The sequence below is a fragment of the Mustela erminea genome, chromosome 16 (genome assembly GCF_009829155.1).
Source record: "Mustela erminea isolate mMusErm1 chromosome 16, mMusErm1.Pri, whole genome shotgun sequence".
NCBI classification, from domain to species: Eukaryota; Metazoa; Chordata; class Mammalia; order Carnivora; family Mustelidae; genus Mustela; species Mustela erminea.
In genome coordinates, this window is record NC_045629.1 from 74,802,385 (window position 1) to 74,824,048 (window position 21,664).

Consider the following 21,664-nt stretch of genomic DNA (forward strand, 5'->3'; position numbering starts at 1 on the left):
CAAGAGTTGGCCGCTGAACAGACTGAGTCACCCAGGAACCCCAGGTACAAATTTTAAAAAGATTTTACAGGTGAAGAAATGAAGGCTTGGAGAAGTAATCAATTTGAGGCAACCTATGTATTAATGCAGGATCCAAACTGCATTTCCCACTTCTGTTGCATCTCAGAAAGCATGGCTGTCGATGCCTGAGATCCAAAAAAGAAACCGAGTCAGAGGCTGGAGGCCACAGCAGGGGCAGTGTGGTAGATGGACCCTCAGCGGCTACCTCCACAAACTGCCTGGAGAAATTTTTCAGATCAGATGTGGCCATGTGGTCTCTGTGACTCCCTCCTCCAAGCCTATAAAACCAACTGGCTGTTTACCCCAGTGTTTAATTATGAGCTTATGCCAATTTGCTGCTTATGGAAGAAAAAAACCACAATTAAACCTTCCTCATTTATATTTCAAAAAACAGAAATTATCATCATCAGTAAGGTTACATTACATGCAACTCTCACTCATTAGTTCCCTTGAACTCAGGGCAAACCTAAGCTACTCCTTTCAACATAAAGTGTAAATCAATTGCCTGCCTTTGATTTCCTTATCTTTTCACACTGCCAGCATCTCAGTGTGTCTCTCCCTCTACTTACTTAAAATCAGTTCAGCCTGGGGTAGTCCAAAGATTTAATTTTCTGTACAATGTATTACTTTATGATTAAAACAAATGCTTCAAAAGAGTAACCAGTACAATGACAACCCCTCTGCTGAAACAGATCTTACCAGACACTTAGATTGTAGGTCAAGCTCTGTCCATGATTCATCTCATTTCAACCTCACAACAACTCATGAGGCATCCACACAGTAAGACACATTTCTTACCGAGGCTTAGAGAAGTCTGGTGGTTGTCCCAAGGGCATGGAGGGAGTAAGTGGCAGTCCCTAGATACAAATCCAGGCATCTTGATTTATTAGTGAGTAAGTTCTATCCACCAGGGTGCAATGGACCATGCGGGGCTGACTCCTGTCAGCAGCATTTCCACCTGTTATAATAATCTATTGTGGAATATCATCTGCTACTCATTCACGCATGTGCTGAGCAAAGCAAGGGATGACCTTCACTTCTGCCCTCACTGTGCTTGCAGTCGACTTGACTCGGAGACTAAAAATGACGGTAATGAAGTATTAATGGCATTAGGATAAAAGTTGGAACAGGGCACTACTTGCCTCTTACGTGTTTCAAAGAGATATCAGGATAATAGACGTGAAAAATGAAATTCTTTGAGCTTTGGAGAGTCAAGACCTGTGAGATGAAGTATTTACATTCCAGTGATTAATAGAAGAGATGGCTTCCACTGAGTTAAATTGTAGACTCTTGGACAATGGGAAGAAAAGGAGCTGATGGAGAAGAAAGCTGAGCAGGAACACCTTCTGTTATAAATGAAATCCTCTGAAGATTTCATCATCAAAGTGATTAAGGAGGAAAAGGAAATTACTCCTCAATATTTATCAATAATACTCATATTTGGGGAAGGGGTTTCATGGGAAATGCTCCTTAATTCAGTCATTATTTTATTTATTTGGTACAATGTCACTAAGAGTTTAATGCCAGGTTAAATATTAGGGGGGAAAACAAGTCTTCCATTGATCAAGAAACTTGGATTTTAGCGAAAAGATATAAGATATGCCACATATAACTAAAAGCTGGAAAGTGCCAAGCTTATCGAACTCTAGTTAATTATGAGAAATTCTATCTAAAAAATCTCATTTTTTCCTGGCATCTAACTCAGGGTTTGGTCTATATTCCCTAATGCACTAACCTGAATAGGGATAATACACGTGTTAACATTAGGAAAGCTCTGAGGAAGGCTCTGAGAAAGAACCAATTAATGTGGAATTTTAATTGGATTTTGATGACATAGCTGAGTCCTAAATAAGGAAGTCAACCAAACATACTGAATGACCCCTGGATCAATCTGTGGTTAAAGCTCATTAGGAATCGAACTCAAGTAGATCAAAGCTGTTCTGGGAGGAAGACCACACACCTTGGAAGATGAACTTCTGAGGTCATTATCAGTTTGTTGCACATGGTGGTCTGGTAGGTATGAAGCTAGAGCCTTTAGAATAGTTGGGAGGACCCAGGATGCTTTTGCTGTGAGAAAAGCAAAGGGAATTTGCTGAAAACCCAATACTATCCTTGGCCTGGCCAGGCTCTCCCATTGGCAGCAAGAGTCTTCATGGAGCTTTCATTGGAAGCTGGCAGCTCCACAGTTTACGGGGTCTCCTTCTCTGAGTAGAAGGTGGACTCACTGTGTTGTTCAAGAAGGGTCACCTACATATGTAAAGAACATCATAATACAGCATCCAACACACAGTAAATGCTATATAAGGACTAGTTGTTGTTAATTCTATCCAGGTAACATTTAAGGTGAAGAGAGCGGGTAAGAAGTGGACTGGATTCTAAAGGCAATGGAAATTGGCACTGGATTCCTAATCATCACAAAATTAGGTGGCTTAACAGCAGCAATTTATTCTCTCACAGTTCTGGAGGTCAGAAGTCTGGCATCAAGGTGTAGGCAGGTTAGTTCCTTCCAGGAGCTCTCAGGGAGAGACCGCCCCATACCAGTCTCCTAGTTTCTGCTGGCTACCAGCAGTCCTTGGCATCCCTTGGCTTGTGCATCTCTCCAATCTGAAGTCCAAATAGAGTCCGATATCTGTCAATCCCAGTCTCCACCTTGTTCTGCACTTGGTGCTTGCCCCAGGGGTCTCTCCTCTCTGTCTCTGTGTCTCTTCTTGCCTTGAGACCAGAGTTCTCAGCCTATCTCAACTTTGTAAGCTCTGCCCTCTAATCAAGAGTGATTTGAACATTTTTAAAAGATTAGTTTGGATTGTTTTGATATTTTAAAAATAATTTTTTAAAAATGTCATTGCATTACAGTAGAATTCCACTTGACCAATTGATGGAGGCTTCCAACATGCTAAATGGTCATAGCTATCTGGCCCCTGGCCATTCACCACCCATGTCTCCTCCCTCAGTTACGTCCTGTCTCTACGAGTAGGTAGCAGTGTTTGTTCTCAAATCTGTTTATATGAGTTGTACTTGCCATTGCTATCACCAAATTAAATAAAGTGCAAACAACAAAATATAAGCGTGAAAAGAAAGCAAGTTTTGTTTCTATGAAAAATAAATGGAACACTTTGTAAATACTTAGTTTCCTTCCAAAATATTGCTCTAAAACTAGGTATGGGCAACACATTTGCAGTTAGAAACAAATGCAATTCCAGAATGGTTCTGTGCTCAGACTGCTCTGAAATATTCTTAAATTATTTGTCCTCTTTTATGGTCAATCCCTTTTGGCTGCAGTTTATGCAAAATAGAGCATGCAGAATTCCCATCAATGGACCTCTACTCAAATCCAACTGAAATAAGCTATTCTAGGCATGAATCGTTTTTTAAAAACACTTATTTTATTTTTCCCCTGCTCTATTCTCCTACCTCTTTTGAGATGTGCCTTCAACTATACCAGGCAACAGAGCATGCCCTCCTTTTCAGCATTTTATAGCTGGGCTGTATTGGGTTTCCAATTCCATTTTCTTTAGTCAAAATTCCCTGAACAGGTTTATGAGATAAAAGGGGCTCATTTGGCTCTCTGGCTGCTCCTCAGCTTCTCCAGGCTGGATCAAAGGTATTAAGGGCAGTGATGGTGATTGATTCCTTCCATCTGAAGTGCCTTTGGAAATGTTAATTGTATGCAGATGAGTGCAGGGTGATGGCCTCTCTTTGAAGAGGGAGATTATTTAAAATCTGTGCTGCCTAGGGATGGCAAATGTGAATAATAACACAAACTGCAAGAAGAAAAGCTATAGTTACTAGAATCAGAGTGTGTTCTGCTATGAAGTTCAGCATATGACTCAGGTGGTCCAATAGTTCCAGGACCAGCTGTGACATCCAACTTTCACCCAGATGCTTCATTTTCTCACAGCAACCTTGATGGATTATTATTTTTGATGGATGAAAGATCCAAAATTCAGAGAGTTTAACTGATCCACCCAAGGTCACCCAAATACGGAGCTGGAACTAGTGATCGAATCCAAGTTTGCTCTACAGAGTTCACACTCTTTCCACCAAGACAGAAAATGCAAATAATGTATTGGAAAGATCACAAAGAACAAGGGAGCCAGATGGAATGCAAGAGTTGGTGTTCCACCCACAGGGGGTAAACATAGACCCTTGAGTGAAGTCAGCTCTTCCAGGAGGGTCAAAGCCATTAACACTAGGTCTCTATTCACTGCTCAGCATCTTCCTAGCACTTCAAGGGAATCACGGTGCTAATCAAGACACCAGGCAAAGTGTAAAGAGAAACGGATGCTAACTAAAAAATCTCTGAATGCCAGTCATAGCTCATAACTGGGAAGAGCAGAGAGCTTCCTAGAGGGGACATCTGAGCATCCACTTCCTAGAGGGGGTGTTGGTGGGATTTTCATAGACAGAGACCTAACATTTGTAGAGTTCTTTGCAGTTGAAATAACACTTTTCAAGCATTATGTTTTTGTCTCTCAGAACAACCTCATGGGTTAGGGCAGAAATTATCGTTTCTAATTGAGAGATGAAAAAGTTCATACACAAAGTAGTTCAACAACATGCTCAGTCACATCAAGGAAATGGGAGGAGCATCAAGGGCAGCCCTGTCTAGTGGAAACATCATGTGAGCCACATTTCAAAATCCCTAGTGCAAAGTGGAAAGGAAAAGATGAAACTCATGTCAATAGTGTATTCTATTTATCAAACATAACCCAACTATTATTTTGATGTGTAATTGATATGTAACCAATAGTTAAAAAGTTATTAAGGAGACAGTTTGTATTCCTTTTGTTTCTGGTATTGTCTTCAAACTCTGGTGTGTATTTTATGCTCATAGCATGTCTCAGTTTATTTTTTTTTTAAGATTTTATTTATTTATTTATTTGACAGAGAGAGATCACAAGTAGGCAGAGAGGCAGGCAGAGAGAGAGAGAGAGAGAGGAGGAAGCAGGCTCCCTGCCGAGCAGAGAGCCCGATGCGGGACTCGATCCCAGGACCCTGAGATCATGACCTGAGCCGAAGGCAGCGGCTTAACCCACTGAGCCACCCAGGCGCCCGCATGTCTCAGTTTAGATGAAGTGTATTTTAGGTGCTCAATAGCCACATGTGGCTGGTGGTTACCATGTTGTGCAGGGCAGTTTTTCTGGCTCCTTGTCTTTCTAGCTCTACTAAACTGCCTCGCATATACAGAGAGTAAGGGAGGGCAGCAGGGCATCTGATGGAAAGGGAGCAACAGGAACATGTAATTCAGGGTCCTAGCAAGACCCAACTGGTACCTCCAAAAGGGTAAGAGAAGAGGCGTTAATGAAGAGTTAAGGAATCCAACAGTGGATTGAAAAACATCTGAAGACTAGAAAGAGTCAATCTACAAATACTCATGGAACCCAACAAATCCTGGAACTAGCGATGGAGGAGAGGGAACCTGAGAGAAGCTGTGGCCCTTGGTAGAGAAATGCAGCCATTGTCATTCCATAGTTTGGCCAGTATGATGGGGATATAAAACCATTGACCTCGTTGCCCTCCCATCTTCTAGTCTTCATTCTGTACTTCCCATTGGTCAAACCCAATCAGAAGCTAGAAGTTAATGAGCTTGTTGATACATTCATAAATGTTAGCCTGGAGGCACTGAGAAAGCAGAGAAGGGTAGAGGCCAGATGTGGAGGGTGAGCAGGGGATATCCAGCAAAAAGTCAAAGGCACAGAAATATGGGGCATGTGTGCTGGTCTGGGTGGAGTATAAGAATGGAGTTAGTAAGTAAAACAACTGAAAAGTCAGGTTGGGCCAGGTAGTGGATGGGCTATAATGTTGGATAAATGAGATTAGATTGTATTCTGTGGGTAGTAGCAATCCATGGTTGGCTTTAGTGCACAGTCTTATGTAATCAAAATGGGAGTAAAAGGGGTGCCTAGGTGGCTTAACCAGTAAAACATCTGCCCTCAGCCTGGGTCTTGATCCCTAGGTAATGAGATGGAGCCCTGTGTGGGGCTCCCTATTCAGCAGGAAATCTGCTTTTCCCTTTTCCCCTCCCTCTTGCTTGTGTGCTCCTTCTTTCTCTCTCTGTCTCAAATGAATAAAATCTTTTTTTAAAAATGGGGCACTAAGATGATGATCCTGACAAATGTTACCCTGGAGTAGAGTTCTGAGATGTGAATTAGTCACATGTCTCACCACTTAGAAGAACTAGCTGAGAAATAGACCCTGGAGGTACACAGAAATCATTATAGATACTGGCCTTACTGGCAAAGGGGTGGGGACTCTGGCTGCAAAGTGAGTGAACCTGGGGTTCTATGCCTTCCTTCTGTACTGGCTACAGTTCTCCAGCCAGAGAGAAAGCAGCTGGGCTACTGTGGGGTTCACTGCCTCCATGGGCTAACTGTAGGGAGGAGAACAGCCTGCAGGGTGGGCTTCCTGCTGGAGGCAAGGACCCACACTGTCACCCCACAAAGGGACCTGGAAAATAAATACATTACACAGGAATCCTGCTCTCTGCAAGATGGGCAGGGACAAGAAAAGATGGAGAGAAAACTGTGGGTCATGCTTCATTCATTTCCATGAAGTGTCTTATGGTTGCAGTATCTTTGATTTTATAGATCATAAAGACACTTCTTTCTTAAGCGGAACCTCAGGGTAGAGTGACTACAGGTGGCTAGACAAGTTCACAGCAGTTGGAAAGTGGTTAGCACCCATTAGAAAGCTAACCAGTGTTGGAGAACTTAAACAGGAACAGTTAGTACATATATGGCAGAGACAGCATCAACATGAATTGGTGCCACAGTTGATGTGGAAGGATCAGGTCAAACAACTGTGTCATGTTAGAAAAAAGTACATTTTGGTGGGGGGGAATGAGAGGATCCTAAACAGGCTGAGCCAGTGGCACCATGGGGACATGCAGATGCTGCTGCCCGGCAGGATACTGATGGTGAGCATGTGGAGCTTGGAAAAGATAATGTTAGGATATTGACATGAAACAATCCAGAAGTGATGGTTGAAGTCATGATAAATCACAAGAGAGACAAGAGACAAAAGTGGTGATTCAATGGTTATCTAAATTAAATTAAAATTTAAGAATCAATTGCTCAGTCACACGAATCCCACTGTGCATGCTACACAGTGGTCTTATGTGGCTGGTGGTTTCTTGATGACACAGCTCTGAAATTTTCCTGTCATCACAGGAACTGGACAACAGAGTTACAGAGCATTATATATTGGGGGAAGATGGGTGACTGGAATAACATTTCACTTTTTATCCCCAAAATACCTGTGGGAAATGAAAGTGAAACCATGAAAAGAAATGAAATGATGCTATGACCGAAAGAGCATGGAGATAGAGAAACTTGCAGGAGTCAGACGATTAAGAAGGTGCCTCAAAGCGAGATTTACTTTTTAAAATTTGAGGCACAACTCTGTTGAGGCTGAAGTCATTTATATGAAGGAATAATGGAGGGAGAAGCTGGATGAGATCCGGAAGATGGACTTGTTAACTTTAAAAGAGAGGTTGAACTCCTGGTTTTGGAGGATGAAGACTCTGGAAACCATAACACAGAGGAGAGGATATCCCAAGTCTATTTATTCACAAGCATTTTTTCATGAAAGACTACTGGGAAACCACGATGACAGCACTTATGATTATGTTCATTGTCTCTGCTTTTCTTCCCAGCTTGAGCGTCTCGCCTTCAGGATCCAGAGTTATTGTGAAGCACACAAATGAAGCATATCTTCAATCCCCAATGAGTTTACAGTGTAGAAGGAAAAACAAAGCAAGAGCATAGCAGAATGTAGAAAGAGATTAATGCCAGAAAGAAATAAATGTGCATGCTCACACACAGGCCCACCCCCAATGGAGTCACAGTTGGGGAGAACAGAGAGGGTCTTTGTGGATGAAGTAACATTTGAACTGAACATTGAAGAATAGATGAAGTTTAGGAATGAAAGGAATGTTGGACCAGGTAGGGATGAATGTAAAAATGTAGTAAGAATGTTTAGGAGACCAAGAATATTACAGTATATGCTGGAAAACAGTTACAATGAAATACATTAATAACAGATAAGGATGAGCATAGCTGATGGTACACTGGTAGTCTTGAATGCAAGAGATGGAAAACAGTGGAAAAATGGCTTGATGACAGGAGAATTAAGAGGTTTTTTGGAAAATAATAAGAAGACAGCAAAATTGGAGTGGAAAATCCAAATATGTTGAGATTCTGCCATTTTCAGGTCAACCTTAGATGAATGAATGAATGAATGAATGAATGAGCAAATGACAAGGGGCTGCCTTACTTAGTTACCTGTAACTTTAAAAACAATTCCCTAGATTCTGTAGGGTACAAATATGAATCAAACTAACTCAGAACTCAGTGGAAACTAAACTTACTCAGCCAAACTATTGTTCTAAAAATTAGTTTACACCAATGTTGTCTAATGAAGATGTCTAAGTTAAACAGAATTGCTTTAAAACAGCTAAAACATCTGCTGCATTTAATGATACTCTTCCTGCTGCTCCAACATATGGCATCATCAGAAACTTTATTCCAGTGCTCCCGGAGCTTCTGAGACACCTCGAAATGCCATGATTACCATAAGCAGGTTTCGGTAATTCTCAAACTAATAGAAAAGCAATTAATTTATTTTAATATTTAAATAAGCATGGCCATTAGATCATTTGAGAGGAGAAGTGGGATTATAGTAACTATAATAATTAGAATTTAGCTCCCCAAAGATAGATGTTCTAAGATTTAGCTTCTAGATGGAAAATTCCCCTAACAGGTCTGTGTAAGACATGTGTTCAGGTTGTCCTGGTATATCCTGAATTGGATGAGTCGTCCTCCCACAATTCTTCATGGGGGTCACAAGGAGCACAAGTTCCTTTCCTTTTATATAGGAGAATTATTGCAACATAACCCTCGTGAAGGTAGATGTAAGGCCAGGAGCTGAAGTTTGAATTCAATATAAATGAGTTAAATAGACATTAATCAAAAGATCTTATATTCCAGCCATTGTGCTGGATAAATGCCAAGAGAATCAGATGAATTGGAAAAAGCAAATGCCTTTAGGGCAGTCCGTACTGGCCATGGAGGACAGAGAGAAACTCAGGCTAGAAACGTCATAAGCTGTGACAAGTTCTAACAGAGTTAACTTTAAGGCATTCTGGAAGCAGAAACAATGCATTTCCATACAACTTGGGAAGACGAAAAGCAGGCCTCATGGAGGAAGGGATGCTGGTGCAGAATTTTCAGGGTGAAGACATTAGGAAGGAGGTGGACTTTCCAGGCCATAGTTCAGGGAGCTGATGGTCATATGGTATTGCAAGAGTGGAGAGGGAGTGAAGAAGAATCCGGGGGGTGGAGGGCAATGGGGGATAGAAGGTAGAGGGCCTGTTGGGTCATGTGTGGAGGTTTAGATTTTATCTGGGAGGGAATGTGGCCACTGAAGGGTTTTCTTGCAGGCAAGAGTGACATTAATGTCATTATCATCACAGCATCTTCTCATATAGCTTGAGTACATCATCTGCCTTGTGCTAAGAAGTGTTCATCCTTATTGCTCACTACAACCCTTGGAGGAAGGCAGAATCATCATGCTCACCTTACACCCACAAAATCAAGGTCTCCTGAGGGAGTAGTTTACCTACATTACCATAGCCAGGAAGCACAGAAAACAGGATTGGGATCCAGATCTTCCAGACACTGAAGGTTTGGCTCTTAACAACTATCCTATACTGGCTCTGAACCAGACCAGGATTTTGGAAAGAACAGATTGCAGGGAGAGAAGCTGGAGACCAAGAGACCAGCTACATTTTTAGTATGCGCTATGCTGGTAACAACTGGGAATAAAATTATATAGGGGCAGGGGGTGGGAGGTTCGGGGAGCCAGGTGGTGGGTTTTATGGAGGGCACATATTACATGGAGCACTGGGTGTGGTGCATAAACAATGAATTCTGTTATGCTGAAAAGAAATTAAATCAAAAAAAGAATATAATAAAAAAAAGAAAATAAATAAATAAAAATTTATTAAAAATACAAAAAATTATATATATGCAATACAGGCATATACCATATATAATATAATATAATATAATATAATATAATATAATATAATATAATATAATATAATATAATCAGATACCCATATATATAATATAGGCAATACACTTGCCTCCCCAAAAGAAAGAACCAATATGTGCTCAATCTCTTGATGTCAATCTAGATGAAACATGTCAACATTCAGACCGATTCAGTGCTTCTGCCTGGCATTGTGGCAGGGGATATGGGAGGCAAAGATGTTGAGAGCCACCTTCAAGAAGCTAAAACGTAGTCTCTCATGATATTTGTTATGCTCCACAAATAAGTGAAACCATATGATAATTGACTCTCTCTGCTTGACTTATTTCACTCCGCATAATCTCTTCCAGTCCCATCCATGTTGCTACAAAAGTTGGGTATTCATCCTTTCTGATGGAGGCATAGTACTCCATAGTGTATATGGACCACATCTTCCTTATCCATTCGTTTATTGAAGGGCATCTTGGTTCTTTCCATAGTTTGGTGACCGTGACCACTGCTGCTATAAACATTGGGGTACAGATGGCCCTTCTTTTCAGGACATCTGTATCTTTAGGGTAAATACCCAGGAGTGCAATTGCAGGGTCATAGGGAAGTTCTATTTTTAATTTCTTGAGGAATCTCCACACTGTTCTCCAAAGAGGCTGCAGGGACTCTGAAAAACAATCTGAGGGGTTTGAAGTGGCGGGGGCGGGGGTGGGAGGTTGGGGTACCAGGTGGTGGGTATTATAGAAGGCACGGATTACATGGAGCACTGGGTGTGGTGAAAAAATAATGAATACTGTTTTTCTGAAAATAAATAAATCAATTTAATAAAATAAATAAATAAATAAAATATAAATTAAAAAAAAAAAAGAAGCTAAAATGTAGTTTGAAGAAACCTGCCTGCTTGCTCTTGACTGTGGACCCACACATGCAACCTCAGGTTATCCCAGGAAAACGCCTCTTTCCTGGACCTCAAACATCTCATCATGCTTTGGGACCTGCCAAGCAAGGGGGCTCAGGTGCCACTTAGCCTTTAGCTACTGCTTGGCAATTTTCTTTGGAAAAATTGTTGGTAAACACTACTATATATTGAAAATCTCAGTAATTTTTTAAAAGATTTTTTATTTGTTAATTTGAGGGACAGAGATCACAAGTAGGCAGAGAGGAAGGCGGGGTGGGTGGGTGGGTGGGGAAACAGGCTCCCTGCCGAGCAGAGAGCCTGATGTGGGGCTCGATCCCAGGAACCTGTGACCATGACCCGAAGGCAGAGGCTTTAACCCAGGCACCCCTGCATTCTCAGTAATTTTATAATCATTTATTCCATGCTGCTTTTCAGGCATTGCTGGTAGTCTATATAGAGGAATGAGCCATCGGTCACTCTTAAGAGGTCAGTTACCCTTACAGGGTAACAGGAATGCAGTGATTGAGGTCCAGTGCCCTATGGCAGAAAGGAGATAGGCAACAGATTTTCTTCATTTTGGTATCCCCAGCAGTGAGCTATGTCAGTGCATATTAACACTCAATAAATATATACTGAATGGAAAAATGAGTGCAGTGGTATGCCACTGAAGAAAGAACATAACTTTGCTAGGGGACATCGATAACACCTATTTTCCCATGTTGCTATCCTTCATTACATCATATATATCATATCATTAGTGTTTTTGCTAATTCTTTCTTCCAATAGTTAAAATTCTACTCATCCTCCAGGCCCACTCCAGAGTGCAGACTGAGACTGACTTATCTCTGTAATCCCACCATGAATGGATGAATGGAATGATAAGCAAATAGAGGAATGATGGGAGAAGTCATCATGGGAGTGCTCATAACTGTCCCAACAAACTGTGTTCTCCCTTCATTCAGGATGTTTGTGTAGTAGACACGTAAGTGGCAATCTCCACTGCTTCCCCGCTGAGCTAAATCCTACTCACACGTCCACTGAGGCATCGTTTCTTTTAGGTAAGCTCCCATCAGACTGCGTCTAAGGTTTGACCCATGCATTATTGCCAGAGGCATCTGGGTAACCATCCCTTTCCATACCTGGTAAACTCTGGAAGACCAGGAACCAACTGCTAGTCACTGTTAAGTTCCCAGTGTCCAGCAAAGTTCATGGCACATAAGAGGTCCTCAAATAAATTAATTTATGATTAAATAAAATTAGTCATGTAAGTATTTCCTTTGTATCCTAACATGAGATAAAGCCAGCTCTTGAAAAAGACCACAAAACTTGAATGTTTCTGTGAAATAAGACCTCTTGATTCTGTATTTTATAAATACAGAAAAAAAATGCAGTGTAGTCTCCTCTGGGAAAATTTCTCAAGGAAAAAGGATCTGTCTCCTTTGTAAGGTACAGAATTTCTAGAAGTTATGGTATTATAATTAGCTCTTATAAGAGGTAAATGGAGGTGGATTTGTTAATGACATATGATATTTTAACAGATATGGGGCCTAATGTTGAGCTCTGGCTGCTGGAAACCAAAGGCAAACCACCATCCTGATTTCCCTCCAAATGAGTAACTTTCACTTGGGGTTTCAAGTAAGACAAGCCAATCTCTAATGTGTTCTCATAGGAGTCCTCCTAGGATTGAGCTCTGTTGGATGACTCATAGAAATCATTCTGCACAGTCATGCTGATAGAAACTCTTCATTGAGCTACAAGAGCACTACACACAGTATTTCTCATTAAGGTGACTCTTCAGGAAGGGTATTGTTATTCCCATACTACGGATGGAGAAACTAAAGCCCAGAGCTTGCTTAAGCTCACTAAGACAGTAACTAATTTACCAAAGATGTTAAATCCTGAGCAGTTCATTGGAAAGCCTTCTCTTCCTATCTATCACTGAGGAAGTTCTCAGAGACAACAGAGACCTGAAGCAGAGATCACATGTCAATGGAGAGGAAATTTAGCTTTGAATGATACAGAGCCAACTATCTTATCTACTGCCTCTGGGGGCAGGGCCTGGTCAATATACCAGAAATACATTATTATAATGGTGAGCACATGGTTATAACAACCTATAGCTTATTTTGCTGAATATTTAGAAAAAAGAATATTCCACCAAAAGACAGTCTTTTCTTTTAATGAGGTTGACTTATAAACTTTTTAAAAGATTTTATTATTGAGAGAGGGAGAGAGAGAGGAGGGGAGGGGCAGAGGGAGAGGGAGAGGGAGAGAGAAACCCAAGTGGACTCTGTGCTGAGCATGGAACCCAATGCTGGGCTTGATCTCACTACCCTGAGCTCATGACCTGAGCTGACGCTGAAGAGTTGGTCACTCAACCAACTGGGCCACTGAGGCACCCCCAACTTTTAATTTTGTATTGATTTATGCACATTATCTCACTTGAGGGAAACACAAAACTGTAAAGAAAGATCTTGCCCCGTGTATGGATGAAGAACCAGCGCAGAGAGCTCACTGGCTTCGGTGACCCAACCAGGAGGTAAGATGGGTATGGATGAACGCTAGCCACTGTTCCCTACATTCCAGCTGCCACTTGTTCTCCCCTCTGTATGGTATTCTTTCCTTACTCCTTCCATCAACTTAAGAAAAATTAAGCTTATAAAGGCCAGAGGAAGGTCCCTCTATCATGTGGAATGACTACATCACAGTGACTCCAAGACATTCAACTTGAAGGACGGGATGAAGAAAAGTCTTATGGGTATGATACAGCAATCATTTTCAGGACCTCCAGTGTTTCATAAACACTAAATAAAAGCCTAATCTTCCCAGACATCTCAACCACAACTGTCATTCTCTTTGCATTAGGGCATCAAGAACAGTCAAATAAATTATTAATGCAGCAGTATTCTCTGAATTGGCACATGTCCCATGGAAAGAGTGATGTGCCCGTCTGGCAACTGCTCTGTTTTGCAGAGGAACACAACATTTCGTCCTGGGAGATAGTCATGTTGATTGCACAAGGTGATTTCAAGTTATTTTCCTAAATGGTTTTACAGGGATATTCAGGACAACTATAATAAATCTATTATAGTGTAGCATAATTGTTGTGGACATTAATTTTGAAATTTCCTAGCTCTAATTCCTGTGAAGTCCATGTAGGATCTGGAAATTCAATAGTTTCCTCTGTGTCCCTGGCAATGACATATGGCAGTGGGACTTGAGTTTCAGCCAGTTGCACCTACCTCTCTGTCTCATTCATGATCACACAGATCTTGCTTCACTTAGTTCAAATTTTTATTTTATTATTATTAAAATTATAATTTTATATATTATAATATTATTTATTATATACAATATTATAATATTACTTTATTATTATGATTATTTGATCAAATTAAGATGAAGACAATGTGGTACTTTTTGGTAAATTCTCAAACTATTATTGCATGAAGATTAATATAACAAGTGATTATCCAGGAGTCCCTGGGTGGCTCAGTTGTTAAGCATCTGCCTTCAGCTCAGGTCATGATCCCAGGGTCCTAGGATCGAGTCCCGCATTGGGCTTGCTGCTCACCAGGAAGCCTGCTTCTCCCTTCCCATCCCCCCTTGGTTGTGCTCCCTCTCTTGCCATCTCTTTCTCTGTCAAATAAATAAATAAAATCTTTAAAAATAAGTGGGTGTCCATAGATGTAACATTTTTAAGAGAGCCTTGGATGATAGAACTAATATATCTGTTGAACATAGAATTCCCAAAAGCATATACATTTAGGAGATTATATGTTGATGCCATAACCAATTTTCTATATATTCCTACTATTCCTTTTTGAAAAGTGCCTTCAGAGACAAAGATAATCATGAATTTTGAATATCATATGGATAATTTTCATGGGGCAAATCTTTATTTTTTTTTTGAAAGCTGATTTCATTTTAGGGAAATATATAATTTGGGGCCAAGTCTATTTTTAAAATTCTTACAACATCTTAAGTTATAACATCTTATGTCCAAAAAACTTCATTTCAGTTTCTTCAAACTGAAAACCCATGACCTTTGATCCAACCCAAATTGTTTTCCCTACTGCATCCCCTGTCCTAGGATTGGTATCATGTTCCATAATTTTTTTTGTGTTCTATAATCTCTTCTGAAAATCAGGATGATGTATTAGGAACTACACATGTACAAGATTCTTCCATAAGCTTACTATAATTTGGCATGTAAAATATTTATTTCCAGTAACTGTTCACAGCTTCAAAAAAGGAGGGTCAAAAATGAGACTGTTAATGGCTTTTAGGAACCATGGCCTTGTTCAGAAACACAGATGTCAGTCGAAGTGTCAGAAAAGCACTTGATGGCAGATTATTTTATTTCTTGTAAACAACATTTAATTGGATATGGCAAACAAGACCAACCTGCTTTGAGCTATAAGGTTAACATAGCTATTTTAGACTCTGGAATCCATGACACAAAACTTGAAGAAAACACTTGAAGTCAGGATGTGTTTGGGGAGGAGAAAAGCTCCATGTAACTCAGACAGGAGGCCTTTCCAATTGGTACCTGTCTTTGGTTTTCCGTCTCCAGGCGTAGCCTGGCCTCCACACACCTCCGCGTCTCCAGGAAGGCTTGGCGCTGGGCCCGGTCTGACAGGTAACTGATGAAGATTCCAGCTGTGTTCATACACATGAATAACACTGCCTGGGCCACAACCTAAAACACATTTGCAAACATAGGCTTGTCAGGTGATTAAAGCAACTGCTGTTTGGAGATGAATAGAAACATAAAGAAAAGATTTCCAAAGGAAATCTTAAGGTAGTAATCCAAACATTTGGTATTAGGTTAAAGGAACCATTTGGGTCCTGGGTGAAATGTCATCCCCTCAGAGAGGCCTCCCTTGACCTTCACATCCAATTTAAAGCTTCTCCTACTGCAAGTGTGGATTTGAACTTGAATTAGAAACTTGAGGTTAGATAGGAGCACTTCTCTCTCACTCTGCCTCACTTCTCCCCCTTCACTAGCTGAAGTTTTTAGCCTTCTAGATGGTTGGAGAAGCAGGTCAGAAGAAGGGAAAGGGACTCATAAGAAATAGCTAATAGTACTACTATTATATCTAGTAGCCCTTAAAGCTTTTTTTCCAATGATATAAAGGTAAACATGGTAGCAATGAACACAAAGAAAATCTTAGAGAAATAGAAACCATGCACACAATATGGAAGTTCTAGAAGTGGAAAACACAGCACTGAAAATTAAAACAGTCACTGGAGGATAGTAATAGCATAATGTAGATGACAGAAGAAAAAAATCCAATAAACTTAAATCAATAAACCACGAATAACCTTGAAAGCAGACAGAGAAAATGTTACAGACAGAGGACATGTTCTCCAGTTATGATAATGATTTTCAGGGTAAATAAAAAAGAAAGACATTTCTAAAATACACCGAAATGAGGAGCATCTGGATGGTTCAGTCGGTTGAGCATCTGACTCTTGATTTCAGCTCAGGTCATGATCTCCGGGTTGTGAGACCGAGGACCACATCAGGCTCACACTCAGTGTGGAGTCTGCTTGAGATTCTCTCTTTCTCTCTCCCTTTGCCCCTCATCCTGCTCATACTTTCTAAATAAATAATAAGCTTAAAAATAATAAAATACACTGAAAAGGAAAGTTTGCAAGTCAAAACAAAATAAAGCTGGTTTTGGTGTGTAAATTCTATATGAAAGGGAACTGAAGGAAAAAAAAATTCCTGGTGAAAAATAAGGTCACTATGTAATGATAAGAGCTTTAATTGACCATAAAGATCTAAAAATTATGAACTTGAGCACATTTAGCAACATAGTTCAGAATACACAGTGCAAAGTGTGACATAAGTCTGTGGCATTATTTACGCATCTGTTATCACAGTGATCTATTTTTTACACAATGTTCAGCAGTTAATAGATCAAATAGATTTTAAAAATCAGCAAAGGCACGGAAGTGACGAGGTGGCCGAGTGGTAAGGCGATGGACTGCTAAAAATCGGCAAAAGCAGAGATAATTTCAATAGCTCATACAACTAACAAACTTGAAATGGAACATAGTAGTCAGCAACTAGATGGTACAAATTCTTTTAAGGCACATATTGAATATTTATAAAAAGGATTTTGTGATAAAACCTGAAGGTAGCCTCAGCAAATTTCAAAGAACTAGAGTCATATAACTAGAGTCAATTACTACAGTAGAAACAATTTATAAAGAAATTTAAAAAGATAACTAAGACAACATCATATGTTTGGAAATTAAAAATATTTCTAAATAACCCATGGATCTAAGAATATATTAAAATGGAAAATAATCATCTGCAAATAATGAAAGTATATTTCTTCCTTTCCAAACTTTATCACTTTTATTTTGTTTTTGTGTTTGTCCTATTGAGATGAATAGTTATATGAATAACTATTATATGTTATATGAATAACAACTACATGAATAGTTAAAGAATAATATGAAAATACTACTTAACAAACTTTAGTAGTCCTCACAGAGGAATGTATAGTAATAAATGCTTTTTTTTTTTTAAAGGCTGAAAATCAAAGCGCTAGCCATTCAACTTAAGGATTTAGCAAAAAACAAAAGGCAGAATAGATCCAAAGTATGAAAAAGGAAAAAAAATAATAAACAGGAGCAAAGTAAATAAAAAACAAATACACAAGAAAGACAAATATATCAATAAAGTCAGAAGTTCATTTTCTGAAAAGACTAAAAAAGGATAACAATTCCTATAAGCTTAATTTAAAAGAAAGAGAGAGAGAGAAGGTCCATTTAGGCAAGATTAAGAATAGGAAATGGGACAAAGATTGCAGAAATTAATAGGTAATAAGAATATGTTATGAAGTTTAATGCTACAAAAAATCTGAGATGGAATTGATGTACTTCTCAAAATACATCTTTACCAGAACTGACTCAAAGAAAAGGAAAAAAAGTCAATAAATAGAACCATAATTAAAAATCTTTTCACAAGGAAAAGTAATGAGTCCAGATGATTCATTGGAGCACTTTATAAATAATTGTGGAAGAAAGAATTTAAATATTTAATGTCTCTTCCAGGGAAGAGAAAATTGCAAACTCAGTTTATAAGGCTGACATAGCCTTGATATCAAAACCAATATGGTTGGTGGGTAAAGGTGAGTAACTGGTAAATCTCATTCATGAGCAGGGAGAGAAATGCCTACACATGATATTAGCAAATCAAATCCATCAACGTATAGATAAAATAATTCAAATTGACAACAGGGAATTTCCCCTAGAAATCCAATAATGGTTTAACATTACCAACTCAACTAATGTAATTCACATTTATAGCTTTAAAAAAACCTATAGTCATTCCACTGACATGAAACAGCATTGACGAAATTCAGTATGTTTTCATTAAAGAAACCTCCTGAGATTAAAAATAAACTTTTTTAATAATTATGTAGAATATGTACAGAAACAAAACAAAAAATACATAAAGCAAACATCTTGCTCAATGGAAAAATGTCAAGAGCATTTGCTTAAAGACCAGAATAGCAGTTACCATCAAATGTATTCAACACCATTTTTGAATGCTAGCCATCTCAATAGGACAAACACAAAAACAAAATAAAAGTGATAATGTTTGGAAAGGAAGAAATATACTTTCATTATTTGCAGATGATTATCCATGTGGAATATCCAGAAAATCTCCACAGAAAAATGACTAAAATTAATAATAATTTAGCAAAGATGCTGGATATAAAATCAAAATAAAATGTCAATTGCATTTCTGTGCACCGATAACAAACAGAAGAAAATGAATTTAGTGACGAAAATAATGGAATTTAATTTAAAATAATCAAATAAGACCTACATAGATGGAAGGTTATATACCATGTTATGGATGGGGAAGAATTGTTATAGTAAAATTCTCAAATCTCAGTAGGTATTTTTACCCCCAGTAGAATTTAGATGATTCTAAAATTTATATGGAAGGTCAAAGGGTCAAAAATACAAAGATATTTTTAAAGAACAAAATAGAAGGAGTTGTGGTACCAGATATAGAGACTTATTATAAGTTTTTAGCAATCAAAGCATCATGGTATTGATATAGGTATCCAAAAATTGCCCAGTGGATGTCAATAGAGAACCCAGAAACACAAAGGCACAAAGTTGGGCACCAGAGGTCTAAGGAGAAAAGAGGTATTTTTCAACAAAGTGTGTCAGGACAGTTTATTACCCATTTAGAAAATAAAGTAAATAAGCAAGAAAGGAAGCAACATGTGTTGGAGAGGATGTGGAGAAAGGGCAACCATCTTACACTGTTGGTGGGAATGCAAGTTGGTGCAGCCTCTTTGGAGAACAGTGTGGAGATTCCTCAAGAAATTAAAAATAAAGCTTCCCTATGACCCTACAATTGCACTACTGGGTATTTACCCCAAAGATACAGATGTAGTGAAAAGAAGGACCATCTGTACCCCAATGTTTACAGCAGCAATGGCCACGGTCACCAAACTGTGGAAAGAACCAAGATGCCCTTCAATGGACGAATGGATAAGGAAGATGTGGTCCATATACTCTATGGAGTATTATGCCTCCATCAGAAAGGATGAATACCCAACTTTTGTAGCAACATGGACTGGACTGGAAGAGATTATGCTGAGTGAAATAAGTCAAGCAGAGAGAGTCAATTATCATATGGTTTCACTTATTTGTGGAGCATAACAAATAGCATGGTGGACAAGGGGAGATGGAGAGGAGAAGGGAGTTGAGGGAAATTGGAAGGGGAGGTGAACCATGAGAGACTATGGACTCCGAAAAACAACCTGAGGGTTTTGAAGGGGTGGGGGGGTGGGAGGTTGGGGGAACCAGGTGGTGGGTATTAGAGAGGGCACGGATTGCATGGAGTGCTGGGTGTGGTGCAAAAACAATAAATACTGTTACGCTGAAAATAAATTTAAAAAAAGTTAATAGAATAAAATGGAATACACCACCCATAAATAGACAAAAGAGAGGACGAGTTTTTATTATGATACATATAGCTCAACAATTCAGTGGGAAAAATAGTTGTCAGTAAAGGGATTGGTTGACTATTGGTCAACTACTAGGGAAAAAAGATGGCTGGTCGCCTCATGCTGTGTATGCATATAGATGCCATTCGGTTAGAGTTACACGTGGGAAATGAACCACTAAGCACAAAAGCATGACCCAAATCTCAAATTAAAGATAACTAAATTTTTAAATTAAAACACCTGATTATCAATGAAGTAGAAAGCAAATTGGCAACATTTTGCAAAGTTTTACTCATTTCTTTTGACCCTCTGACCCAACTTTTGGTTGTCTATTTTAAGGAAAATAATCTGTTCTAGGACCAGAAACTTCTGTTAAGGGATTTTCACTGCAGCTTTCTAATGGGGAGAGAAAAAAACTGCGTATTTTTATCAGTAAGAAAATGGCTGAGTGCATTGGAGGTATGCATCCACAAAAGAACATAAAATCACAAGAAAATATTAAATGGCATGAGCCAATCTGTATGATACTTTAAGTAAAGTGTAATTTTACTTTAATCCAAAACTTTTAAGATTAAATTTAAATTAAGTTTAATCTTAGAAGTTTTTAATTTAAAGCTGTATTAAAACACAAACCTATAAATCAATGTAATACTCATGCTTAAAATAAAAGGAAATATATATGTGTACACATGTATAAAAGGAAATGCATGTATATGTTTGCATGTGTATACTTATGTTTATGTGTAAATGTGTGTGTATATCTGTGTGCACTGAATGAGGACAAACTCATTTGTGAAAATCTAACAAGATGGCACCAGGGAAATAAAAGCAGAGGAGATACAATGGTGTAGAGGTGCTGGAGAACAGAGCCCAGAAACACACGCTCCTACACAGACTTGATTCTTAGTTAGTAACTGACTCCCCAAATATCTTTACTGCTGCATTTTGGCATCAGCTAAGTACTTTCCCCCCAAACCCTACATTGTTCAGTTATTGTTCCTTTTTTTAACTAAATTTTATGAAGGAAATACTATTCCATTGTGGCAGCTGCAGATCTGTGGTTCCATGGGGGAGTGGCATGTATAGTGATGAGTCTTTCGGATTGGTCATATTCTGTAATCATCCAAACTACCCAATTCTGCCTAGGTCCCTGTGAGACCTCTCTGTAACCCAGCTCTGCCCTGGAACTGACATGCTCAGTGTGAGATGCTTAAGAAGCACTTGTTGACCAATGCTCTATTTTTTTACATTTATAGATCTGTAAACTGCAATAGATAAGACTTCCTAACCCCTCAGTCCTATTAATTAATGTAACTCTAAAAATTATTTATGGAGCAAGTTCTACATCAGGTATAGTTTCATAAACTGGCAGTGTGCAAAGCAGATAAAGGCCTGGTCTCACTTTAGTGATGGGAGACAGATAATCGACAAATACACCAAGGAATATTTAGTAAGTGGTGGAGGTATGTGATAAATGCTATGATGAGAAATGTAGCAGCATAAGCAGGATAGAGTAATAATGAGGGGTGGGACTACTCATTTATGGGGAGTTCAAAGATTTCCTCTCTAATATGAAGACCTTTGAGCAAAAACCTGAAAGAAGTGAGTTCATGGGGCGCCTGGGTGGCTCAGTGGGTTAAGCCTCTGCCTTCGGCTTGGGTCATGATCCCAG

At 39.1% G+C, this 21,664-nt stretch overlaps 1 protein-coding gene across 3 annotated transcripts in view; it reads right to left on the reverse strand.

Moving 5' to 3' along the window:
- Window positions 1–21,664, reverse strand: part of ADCY8 (adenylate cyclase 8) — a 226,567-nt gene that overhangs the window by 164,889 nt on the left and 40,014 nt on the right. For all 3 annotated transcript variants that reach the window (XM_032316633.1, XM_032316632.1, XM_032316631.1), the window contains exon 2: window positions 15,552–15,701. In XM_032316633.1, coding sequence (XP_032172524.1) covers window positions 15,552–15,701 — 150 coding nt within the window. The remainder of the gene's footprint in view (window positions 1–15,551; window positions 15,702–21,664) is intronic.